This window comes from Coregonus lavaretus, assembly GCF_964263955.1.
Source record: "Coregonus lavaretus genome assembly, chromosome: 30".
Classification (NCBI taxonomy): Eukaryota; Metazoa; Chordata; class Actinopteri; order Salmoniformes; family Salmonidae; genus Coregonus; species Coregonus lavaretus.
In genome coordinates this window covers 15,541,220-15,554,033 of record NC_140017.1, presented here as the reverse complement: position 1 = coordinate 15,554,033, position 12,814 = coordinate 15,541,220, and the positions used below count along the sequence as shown (strand labels likewise).

Genomic DNA, 12,814 nt, shown 5'->3' with positions numbered 1-12,814 from the left:
ATCCTCTTGAGTCTCCTCTTACCACCACTTGTAATGGTATAGTATTTCAGCTATCCCTAAAGTGGCGCAGTGGTCTAAGGCACTGCATCGCAGTGCTAACTGTGCCACTAGAGATCCTGGTTCAAATCCAGGCTCTGTCGCAGCCGGCCGCGACCGGGAGACTCATGGGGCGGCGCACAATTGGCCCAGCGTCGTCCAGGGTAGGGGAGGGAATGGCCGGCAGGGATGTAGCTCAGTTGATAGAGCATGGCGTTTGCAACGCCAGGGTTGTGGGTTCGATTCCCACGGGGGGCCAGTATTTAAAAAAATATGTATTCACTAACTGTAAGTCGCTCTGGATAAGAGCGTCTGCTAAATGACTAAAATGTAAATGTAAAGTCTGGACAAGTCTTGGTGACAATAGTGCTGGTTTAAATGAGGAAGATGAGGTAATCCAGAGCATTGCATTGAAGTATATCTATGACTGACATGATTAAACCTCTTATGTAAATGACAGGGTGTGTCATTGTTAAGTCAGCAATTCAAGATATAGTGCCTTTGATCACTTTCTCAGAAAGAAATGGGTAAATCCATTTGAATTCAAGCACTGTTTGACAGCACCCCTTTTGATTTGAACAAACCCTCATATTTGCCCACTGCAGAAGTGCTCAGAAAGTGACTTTTTGGACCTGAATGCCAAAACATTAGAGATAAAGGTGCTCAAAATTGACCCATTTTGAATACCATACCATGAGACAGCCATGTTTTCATCACTGGAAAAGACCAACGGTCTAATTTTTATTTTTTTATTTTTACAATTAACGTAAATTATCTAAAAACACGTAAAGGCAGATTTGTTTTGCAGTTTAGACCCTATTTGACATAATTTAAGGTTTTTCTGTTGTGCCCAGCATTGGTTGAGACACAACATGCTCTTGAATACAGGGTGGGTGCCATGATTTGGCTGATAAATGTACTAAAATGGGAATAAAATTTACATTTCAACTTTCAAATGGTACCACAAAGATGGTTGGAGTTCCACATATCAGAGAATGTTGACTTGAATGGGAATATCTGTTGTGTTAAATTATACTCTCAATCCTCTATAAGAATCCTATTGAAATTATAGAAATATAGATTAGACATTTAAGTTGAAATTCGACGGTGGGTGGACCGGCGGTCATCTTTGTGATAGTAATTAGAAGTTAAAATGTCAATTCAATTAACATTTCAATGGTGTACCAGCTAAATTGCAGTGGTCTGAAGGGATAGGTCCATTCTCTGAATTCAATTTCTATGATTGAAATGACACCCACCCTGTATTCAAGAGCATGTTGTTTTTCAATCAATGGCGGGCACAACACAAAAACCTCAGATGATGTGAAATAGGGTCTAAGCTACAACCTATGCAAAAATAAACAAAAATGTGAGTTTACGCGTTTTTGGATAATTAACGTTAAATGTTTAAAATTTCACAATTTCTATAAAAATTACATTTAAAAAAATAATAATCAAATACACTGAACAAAAATATAAACGCAAAATGCAACAATTTCAAGGATTTTACTGAGTTACAGTTCATGTAAGGAAATCAGTCAATTGAAATAAATTATTTAGCCATGGGTCAGCCTGGGAGGGCATAGGACCACCCACTGGGGAGCCAGGCCCAGCCAATCAGAATTAGTTTTACCCCACAAAAGGGTTTTATTATAGACAGAAATACTCCTCAGTGAACCTGTGTAATGATCATGCTGTTTAATCAGCTTCTTGATATGCCACACCTGTCAGGTGGATGGATTATCTTGGCAAAGGAGAAATGCTCACTAACAGGGATAAATAAGCTTTTTGAGCGTATAGAACATTTCTGGGATCTGTTATCTCAGCTCATGAAACATGGGACCAACACTTTACATGTTGCGTATATATTTTTGTTCAGTATAGTTTGACGACACTATTTGTAAGCTTTTAAATTATCTCAAACTCAACCGTTTATCTTTTCCAGTGATGAAGACATTGATGTCTCAAGGTATGGTGGTGTATGCAAAATGGGCCAACTTTGAGTTCTTTTATCTCCTGAATGTTTTAGCATTCAGGTCCAAAAAGTCACTTTCTGACCACTTCTTCCATGGGCAAACATGAATGGAAATATACTGTATGTTTAAATCAAAAGAGATTCTGTCAAAAAGTGATTGAATTCAAATAGATTTACCCAAATATTAAATAAGAGCACCACTCTTTTCATCTTTAGATCCGTTATAGGTCCTTTATAAACTGACTGCAGCATGAGTCCCAATCAATTCCAATGACCACTGTTGTTTACCATTACAACTGCCATACGGTGCCCTCCTCCCAGGAGCCACTAGTAAACCGATATCCTTGTGTTAATGTATGGTCTGCTGCAGCTGGCCTGCCTTTTGCTGTTATGCTGATGTAGCCTCCTGCTCAGGCCCAGCACAGCTCCCTCTTTTGTTCCCCATAGACACCTGTTTCTCCTCTTAGGCGCTTGGCTTCACAGTGCAGCCCTCCTGTCCTGTACTCCCATTAGTATTGGTATGGTGTAAGGGTGATCAGAGGCCTTTTATGCTCATGATTAAAGTTCAGGCTTCCCATCTGGTCTTTGATAAGCCAAACTTATTGTATTTCTTTTTTGAGGCCATCCTCTGTAGCCCTGCTGCAAGATGCATCAACATGTTATTGCCACAGAGAGCAGGGACTGTGAAATAGAACACCCAACCAGAAATATAACACCCACTACTATTTTTTATTTGTATCTGTAGCAGGTCAAGATTTATATTGTTTTGGGTTTTCATTTAATGTCAGAACTGCACACCAACCATATGATCAGACCTTTTCTCTCTGGACCCATTCTCATTGTACTACACAATCCACTCCAACCCCTCAATGTGGCATGATGCCCCACTGACCAGGAAGTAGGATACATCATGTGTTATGACTTGAGTCATTGAACTGGGCGGCTGTCAGCTCCAGGCTTTATGCCTTCAGTCTCACAGGAGCAAAATGACACCGTTGTCCCCAGATGTGTTTTACTTACATAACCATTTTTGTCTGTATTGGCTATTCACTGTTTCCTTTGGCTGCCAGAATGCATAGTCATTGTGGTTATGAAAGTTTGCATAAAAATCCCCAGGTAGATCACTTTACAGTTTCAAAGGCTCTGGCAGGGTGTCAGTTCAGCATACTGTTGTCATCGGTGACACACCCCTGCAGTGGTAAACATAGACTACACTTGTAGTTTTGCACTTTGCACGGAACTTGGAGCATCATATGTTCTGATAAGATGATTTGTTTTGTGAAACAGCTATAGGACAGATAAAAATGGATTGTCATTATGGTAGGCTTGTTAGAAGTGATTTATCCCCTCTCCTTTCTCCTCTGTGTGTTTGTCTTTGTGTGTCTAGGGGCTGCTGTTTGTGAGACATCTCAGTTCAGTACCAGCTGTATTTTACTGTAAATCACTACTAGTCACAAGTCACTTTAGCATACTGGCAGTGGTAAAATTATAGTTGTATATAGGGCTGCACGATATATCATTTCAGCGTCGACATTGCGATGTATGCATCCGCAATAGTCACATCGCAGAACGTGCGATTTAGTAAGGTAAACATGTCAGTCAACAATATATATATTTTTTAAATGTTAAACTAGCATTATATCTGTCTGATATAACGTCATTTACTCCGATTTATGGGTTATTGGATACACAGTTTATTATTATTATTTTAAACACGGAGTTCGTTGCTGCACGTGGTTGACATGCAGGCTCTGCTTGCGCGTGACGAAATGATGAGCGAGGAACAGGCAAAAAGAGACCGAAATTGAGAATTTGGTTGCAAAAATAAATGCATCGTCAATTATATGGTAATATTTCGGCTACAGACAGGATGATGTTGACCAAAAAGGTACTTTGTCGAGAGTGCCTTGCAATTGTTGCCACAACACGAGGCAACACGACCAATTTGTTCGATCAATTAAGGCGGCACCACAAATCTTCGTATGATGAGTGCAAAGCATCTCAATGCCCTCCAAAGCAAAAATCTATTTCGGATGCCTTGTATTACACCATACGAGAAAGGTTCCAAACGGCAGAGAGAAATCACAGATTCAATAACATTTGACGTCGCCAAAGAAGATTAACACGGTTACCAAAGAGGGTTTTAAAAACATGATCCGGTCGCTTGACAAGCGGTATGTAATGCCATCACACAACTATGTTTCTCAAGTTGCCATCCCAGAGTTGTACGAGAAATGCAAGGCACAAGTTGAAACAGAGCTGTCACAAGTGGAATATTATACAGCAACAACGGACTTGTGGTCCAGCCGGACAACGGAGCCCTACATAAGTCTGACCGTACACTTTATTAATGAGGACTTCCACCTGAAAAGTCGCTGTTTGCAAACTGCATTTTCCCCATCCCATTTTCAAATCGCAATATATATCGCAGAAAAACAAAATATCGCAATGTCAGTTATTTCCAATATCGTGCAACCCTAGACTTGTATATCTAAAGCTAGTTGATTAGCCAACACATTGTCATAGTCCAACACAACACTGTTTACTGTGGAGTGTTGCCATTAGCCATATTACCACCAGTACATAATTCCATGCAGCCATTGAACACCACTGTAGGACCTTTATTCACTTTGTGTGTCCCATATATGCATACACACTGAGTGTAAAACCATTAGGAACACCTGCTCTTTCCATGACAGACTGACCAGGTGAATGCTATGATCCCTTATTGATGTCACTTGTTAAATCCACTTCATTCAGTGTAGATGAAGGGGAGGAGACAGGTTAAAGAAGGATTTTTAAGCCTTGAGACAATTGAGACATGGATTGTGTATATGTGCCATTCAGAGGGTGAAGTAGTAGGTGCCAGGCGCAACGGTTTGTGTTAAGAACTGGAACGCAGCTGGGTTTTTCACACTGAACAGTTTCCTGTGTGTATCAAGAATGGTCCACTACCCAAAGGACATCCAGACAACTTGGCACAACTGTGGGAAGCATTGGAGTCAACATGGGCCAGCATCCCTGTGGAACGCTTTCTACACCTTGTACAGTCCATATGACCATGTACAAGTATTTTAAAATGGTGAACCCTCCCCTTCCTCCTCCTCCTCCATACAGGGTAGAGCTGAGAGAGGCACCATGCTGTCGGGGGAGGAGATTCTGTGCAGCACGCGGCAAGTGATAGCGGGCCTGGAGGCCCTGCGCGGTGAGAACCACACCCTCCTAGACAACCTGCAGAAGGCACTGGAAGGCCGGCCGGTGGCCGAGAGTGGCAGTGTGGAGCAGGAGAAGAGTGGCATCATCCGCCAGTCTCTGGAGAGGATAGAGCTGGGCCTGGGAGAGGCCCAGGTGGGGTCATACTGGAGATGAGGGAATGCATGGAGAATGGGTGAAGTTGTATTTTGGCTGTATTGGATCTGTACATGTATATATGTACACCTACTTCACTCTCTCTTTCTTTCCCTCTCCCTCCTCCCTCTCTCTCGTCCTCCCCAGGTGATGATGGCTCTGTCGGCCCACCTGGGCTCCCTGGAGGCAGAGAAGCAGAAGCTGCGGACCCAGGTACGGAGGCTGTGCCAGGAAAACCAGTGGCTGAGGGACGAGCTGGCCAGGGCCCAGCAGAGGTTGCAGGACAGGGAGCAGGAGGTGGTCACCCTGGAGGAGCAGAACAGACACCTGCAGTTCATGAGCAGCATCCGCAAGTACGACCAGGAGGAGCCCCCACCGGTATGTCACAGACAACCACAATCAGGGTCGTCTTCATTAGGCACCAAACGGGAAAGAACAGACTGATACAGTGAGGAACTACCAAAACTTGTCTAATGAGAAATGCTCATATTCGCTTTCCATTGCAAAATGTTTCGCTACAGTGTACCGTAATGAATATGACCCAGTACATGGTGCATGTGTTTGCCTCATCTCTTATGTTATGACTAAAGCTAAGCTGTTGGTGGCTTATCAGAACAGGTTGCAATGTGTTTCTCTGTATAGTTCATATAGGTACTCCCCTCAGCTCTGTACTATCAATCTAGTAATGTTTTCTATGTCGACAGGATGACAAAGAGACGGGCTCCACCAAGGAGTCCCTAGATGACCTTTTTCCCACGGATGAGGAGGAACAGTCACAGAGTACGTGCACTTGTCAAATGAGCCGGATATTCTTGTCTATCTATCTGCTGTGCATGTATGTGTGTCGGTGTCCCGATGTGTCTCTCTGTGTTGCGTAGTCTGTCACTCGCTGTGCGTTTGTTTGTGTATGTGTCTATGTACAGTTGAAGTCAGAAGTTTACATACATCTTAGCCAAATACATTTAAACTCAGTTTTTCACAATTCCTGACATTTAATCCTAGTAAAAATTCCCAGTTTTAGGACAGTTAGGATCACCACTATTTTAAGAATGTGAAATGTCAGAATAATAGTAGAGATAATTATTTATTTCAGCTTTTATTTCTTTCATCACATTCCCAGTGGGTCAGAAGTTTACATACACTCAATTAGTATTTGGTAGCATTACCCTTAAATAGTTTAACTTGGGTCAAACGTTTGGGGTAGCCTTCCACAAGCTTCCCACAATAAGTTGGGTGAATTTTGGCCCATTCATCCTGACAGAGCTGGTGTAACTGAGTCAGGTTTGTAGGCCTCCTTGCTCGCACACGCTTTTTCAGTTCTGCCCACACATTTTCTATAGGATTGAGGTCATGGCTTTGTGATGGCCACTCCAATACCTAAGCCATTTTGCCACAACTTTGGAAGTATGCTTGGGGTCATTGTCCATTTGGAAGACCCATTTGCGACCAAGCTTTAACTTCCTGACTGATGTGTTGAGATGTTGCTTCAATATATCCACATAATTTTCCTTCCTCATGATGCCATCTATTTTGTGAAGTGCACCAGTCCCTTCTGCAGCAAAGCACCCCCATAGCATGATGCTGCCACCCCCGTGCTTCACGGTTGGGATGGTGTTCTTCGGCTTGAAAGCCACACCCTTTTTCCTCCAAACATAACGATGGTCATTATGGCCAAACAGTTCTATTTTTGTTTCATCAGACCAGAGGACATTTCTCCAAAAAGTACGATCTTTGTCCCCATGTGCAGTTGCAAACCGTAGTCTGGCTTTTTTATGGCTGTTTTGGAGCAGTGGCTTCTTCCTTGCTGAGCGGTCTTTCAGGTTATGTCGATATAGGACTTGTTTTACTGTGGATATAGATACTTTTGTACCTGTTTCCTCCAGCATCTTCACAAGGTCCTTTGCTGTTGTTCTGGGATTGATTTGCACTTTTCGCACCAAAGTACGTTCATCTCTAGGAGACAGAACGCGTCTCCTTCCTGAGCGGTATGACGGCTGCGTGGTCCCATGGTGTTTATACTTGCGTACTATTGTTTGTACAGATGAACGTGGTACCTTCAGGCGCTTGGAAATTGCTCCCAAGGATGAACCAGACTTGTAGAGGTCTACCATTTTTTTCTGAGGTTTTGGCTGATTTCTTTTGATTTTCCCATGATGTCAAGCAAAGAGGCATGGAGTTAGAAGGTAGGCCTTGAAATACATCCACAGGTACACCTCCAATTGACTCAAATGATGTCAATTAGCCTATCAGAAGCTTCTAAAGCCTTGACATCATTTTCTGGAAATTTCCAAGCTGTTTAAAGGCACAGTCAACTTAGCGTATGTAAACTACTGACCCACTGGAATTGTGATACAGTCAATTATAAGTGAAATAATCTGTCTGTAAACAATTGTTGGAAAAATTACTTGTGTCATGCACAAAGTAGATGTCCTAACCGACTTGCCAAAACTATAGTTTGTTAACAAGAAATTTGTGGAGTGGTTGAAAAATGAGTTTTAATGACTCCAACCTAAGTTTATGTAAACTTCCGACTTCAACTGTACAATATATTTGTGAGTGAGTATATGTGTCTTTGGATGTTTGTGTTAATGTATATATGTGTGTGTGTGTGTATGAGTGACTCTCTCTACCCCCCTCTTGTGTCCTCCTGTCCCCCAGTATCTCAGCCCCACGGTAGTAGTGCGGTGGCAGCGGCCCAGCAGGGAGGCTATGAGATCCCGGCCCGCCTGAGGACCCTCCACAACCTGGTGATCCAGTACGCCTCCCAGGGCCGCTATGAGGTGGCTGTGCCCCTCTGCAAACAGGCCTTGGAGGACCTGGAGAAGTCCTCAGGCCACAGCCACCCTGACGTGGCCACCATGCTCAACATACTGGCCCTGGTCTACAGGTGAGTGGAGCCACGTTAGCCTAGCATAACCTCCATGCTATGTCTTACTGTGGGGGATTTCCATAGTGTGGCTAGTTCTGTTAGCCATATGCTAATGGTAAAGGCTGTTTCGCTCTTCTCTGCAGAGACCAGAACAAGTACAAAGAGGCAGCTAACCTCCTGAATGATGCGTTGGCCATTCGGGAGAAGACCCTGGGCATAGACCACCCTGCGGTATGTTCCTCTATAGTGAAGGTCAAGGGTCACCAAAATGGCTTTCCCCAGCACAGTGGAGAAGCAGCTACAGTATGTAACCAGTGGTGTAGTGGAGGGTAAACGCACGTTAAACAAAATTTGGCCAACAGTTTACCCATCTTTTGCGGAAGAATCTATTGAAAATATAGGGAGTGTTTCTTTTTTCATCGCGACCGGCAATCAGAGTTTACCCACCACTGTATGTAACTAACAGTACTGTATTTGTTTATAGGTGGCAGCCACACTAAACAACCTTGCTGTACTGTATGGAAAGAGAGGGAAGTACAAGGAGGCTGAGCCACTGTGTAAGAGAGCCCTGGAGATCAGAGAGAAGGTAGTGAGGCAGTAACCTAGCAGCACCGTGACTAGAAACCCTGCCCTCTGATGGACAAATGGCAACTCTGCAAGCATTCTGTAGTATAGCACTGCTACAGTACAAATGTATATTGTACTGTCATTTCTCAATCATGCAAGCAAAAAGTCATATTACCTATCACTCGTTACTTCTTTCAACAATAAATAATTACTTAGTACTCCCTGGGAAAAGTAATTTGTTCCACTACTCGTTTTAGTACTTTTGCGTTACATCCCAAAACGTTGCACGTCCTCACTCAATGTAAACAATGTTATGTTTCTAGCAGTGGAGAGGTGTTTCTCTCCTGGGCACAGTTTACATTTGACTGTTATATTCTTATAATTTTGTCCTACCAAATCAAAGTAATGGGAGTACTTCCGCGCTGAGAAACTCAATGTTTTAGACGCTTCTGCCATTTCCATCTCCCCCACTAAAGCAGTTACTAGTAGAGTGTGTGTGTGTAAACAGGAACTTGGTGAGAGGGCGTCAGACGAAAACAATTAGAATCTGGGGCGGGGGGGATTTTATAAATTATTTTGTGGCATCACAAATACTTATTTGGATCAGTAACTGTAATAGGAAATGAATGATAACACAAATAACAACCCATTTTTTTTTATCAGTAACTGTATTATTGAAATTGGAAGAGTAACTCTGTTATATTACACATTACCGCAAAAAGTAATTTAATTACTGTAATGCGTTACTTTGTAATGCGCTACCCCTAACACTGCTTATTACCCAAACCTGCCTGTTCATCTCCATTCACCCCCCTCCCCTCTTGTTGTTGTGGGCAGGTGTTAGGCACGGACCACCCTGACGTGGCAAAGCAGCTGAACAACCTGGCGCTGCTGTGTCAGAACCAGGGAAAGTACCATGAAGTGGAGCAGTACTACGAGCGTGCCCTGCACATCTACCAGAGCAGGCTGGGCCCCGACGACGCCAACGTGGCCAAGACCAAGAATAACCTGGTGAGGGATGGAGAGAGAGAATGGAGGGAGGGGTATAAAGGGGGAGTGGACATGGTTGGCATGGTCACTGGGCTAGATGATACCATATTATGTGTGTGTATAATATGCTATGATTGGGTAGAAGTAGGGGACATTGACCCAAGCTGCATGCGTGTGCCTATCGATCTGAGGTGTGATAGCGCTATTTGTGACTCTAGTATTGCTGTATTTCTGGCTACAGGCTTCATGTTACCTGAAACAAGGGAAGTACAGACAAGCTGAGGCTCTGTATAAAGAGATCCTGACCCGGGCCAACGAAAAAGAGTTTGGATCTTCGGATGGTGAGCGCAAACTCATAATATGATCTTTTGAAATCTGCTCTCTAGGTTCAATAGCATTTTGATCCTAAAAGGGTATTGGAATAAAAATGTATCTCCGATATGTACTGTAAATAGCTAATCGTACTGGATGATGCCACTGATGTGTATCTGTAACAGTGTTGCTTCCAACCCTCTCCTCGCCCCTACCTGGGCTTGAACCAGGGACCCTCTGCACACATCGACAACAGTCACCCTCGAAGCACCGTTACCCGTCGCTCCACAAAAGCCGCGGCCCTTGCAGAGCAAGGGAAACAACTACTTCAATGTCTCAGAGCGTGTGACGTCACCGATTGAAATGCTACTAGCGCGCACCGCTAACTAACTAGCCATTTCACACCGGTTACATATCCTCTGTGATGTTGGTGTCTCAGGTGAGGTGCGGGATATCTGGACCCAGGAGGGGCTGGGCAGTCTGAAGCGCAGCAGCTCGTTCACCAAGCTCCGCGAGTCGATACGCAGGAGCAGTGAGAAGCTGGTCAGGAAGCTGAAAGGAGTCGGAACTCAGGATACCACCCCTCCGACTCCTGGGTAAAGACCAAGTCCTCATTCTGCAAGTGTTAGCTCTCAAAATGATGTCCAATTTGTTACTCTCACTCTCTCTTTCTGGTTCTCTCTCAGGATGAAAAGGGCTAATTCTCTGAATGTGCTGAACGTGGGTGTGAGGGAGCGTCAAGTGGCAAGGGTGAGCAGCAGTTTCTGATTTCTGGCTTTTTCTCACATTTCTGTACAATATGATTGTTAGTGTTTATTCATCACCTTTCATTTGATGTGCTTCATATCCTAAGGCATTTCTCTGGCTGTGTCATCAAAATCAATGTACTGTATATGTCATTGTTATACACATAGTCAGACTAGTCAAGTGTTTTGTATGTTCTTCCAGAGCCCCAGCGGCCTAACGGAGAACCGAACCCTGAGCTCCAGCACCCAGAGTCTGGCACGCCGAGGGTCCCTCAGCTACACCTCTGAACACTACCAGTTTAATCTGGAAATGAAATGACAATCAATGTTCCTTTTTTATAATGATTTAGTAATGCTCTGTTGTTGTGACTTACTGTACAATGAGGGAAATGCTTGAATTCTTCAATGATTGTTCACAATTATGAACATCTTTATATTTGCATTTGGGACACTCAACTGCAGTTTGGCCATCAAGTAAGTGTCTGCAGCTATTGGATGTTATCCAAATTATTGTAGCTGTGCGTGTAAAAAATATCTTATTTATACAATGTGGTTTTTAAAACGTGTTACATTCCGATTTTATCTTCTTGTGTTCATGTTTACCAGCAGTACTCGTTTTTGGCACTAGATGATTTTAATTCCAAAACACTGATCTGCACAATTAAAACAATGATTTACTAATATAGCTAGTGAATGTGATGAACAAACCGTGTATTGGCTTCCATGTTAGGTTGTGGTAAAGTGCTCTCTTTAGTCCACAATACTAGAGCAAAGTCTGCACTTCCCAGTCCAGCTGTAGAATGCTATGTAATTATTGTCTAAGGCTTGGCATTCTGTGAAATGTTTTAACTATATTTAGCAGATTTCATTATGAGCAGATAAAAAGCATAAGCTATTTTGATGGCCCAAAAGTAAAAGCACTATGTGCCTGTATGTAATGTCTTATTTTTAATTTGTCTCAGTTTGGGGTACATTTACATTAAATTATTTCTGAAACATACAGTGGGGAGAACAAGTATTTGATACACTGCCAATTTTGCAGGTTTTCCTACTTACAAAGCATGTAGAGGTCTGTCATTTTTTATCATAGGTACACTTCAACTGTGAGAGACGGAATCTAAAACAAAAATCCAGAAAATCACATTGTATGATTTTTAAGTAATTAATTTGCATTTTATTGCATGACGTAAGTATTTGATCACCTACCAACCAGTAAGAATTCCGGCTCTCACAGACCTGTTAGTTTTTCTTTAAGAAGCCCTCCTGTTCTCCACTCATTACCTGTATTAACTGCACCTGTTTGAACTCGTTACCTGTATAAAAGACACCTGTCCACACACTCAATCAAACAGACTCCAACCTCTCCACAATGGCCAAGACCAGAGAGCTGTGTAAGGACATCAGGGATAAAATTGTAGACCTGCACAAGGCTGGGATGGGCTACAGGACAATAGGCAAGCAGCTTGGTGAGAAGGCAACAACTGTTGGCGCAATTATTAGAAAATGGAAGAAGTTCAAGATGACGGTCAATCACCCTCGGTCTGGGGCTCCATGCAAGATCTCACCTCGTGGGGCATCAATGATCATGAGGAAGGTGAGGGATCAGCCCAGAACTACACGGCAGGACCTGGCCAATGACCTGACGAGAGCTGGGACCACAGTCTCAAAGAAAACCATTAGTAACACACTACGCCGTCATGGATTAAAATCCTGCAGCGCACGCAAGGTCCCCCTGCTTAAGCCAGCGCATGTCCAGGCCAGTCGGAAGTTTGCCAATGACCATCTGGATGATCCAGAGGAGGAATGGGAGAAGGTCATGTGGTCTGATGAGACAAAAATATAGCTTTTTGGTCTAAACTCCACTCGCCGTGTTTGGAGGAAGAAGAAGGATGAGTACAACCCCAAGAACACCATCCCAACCGTGAAGCATGGAGGTGGAAACATTCTTTGGGGATGCTTTTCTGCAAAGGG

The 12,814-nt window shown here is 43.3% G+C and overlaps 1 protein-coding gene across 1 annotated transcript; it reads left to right on the top strand.

Moving 5' to 3' along the window:
- Nucleotides 1–5,149: 5,149 nt before the first annotated feature.
- On the top strand, nt 5,150–11,162 carry LOC311105757 (kinesin light chain 3-like; the record flags this gene model as incomplete). The annotated part of the gene is made up of 11 exons (XM_084147965.1): nt 5,150–5,359; nt 5,507–5,737; nt 6,064–6,139; nt 8,018–8,246; nt 8,372–8,459; nt 8,713–8,814; nt 9,633–9,806; nt 10,027–10,126; nt 10,537–10,693; nt 10,784–10,847; nt 11,046–11,162. 11 exons carry the CDS (start codon nt 5,150–5,152, stop codon nt 11,160–11,162), a joined length of 1,548 nt encoding a protein of 515 aa, XP_084004091.1.
- Between the last annotated feature and the right edge of the window lie 1,652 nt (nt 11,163–12,814).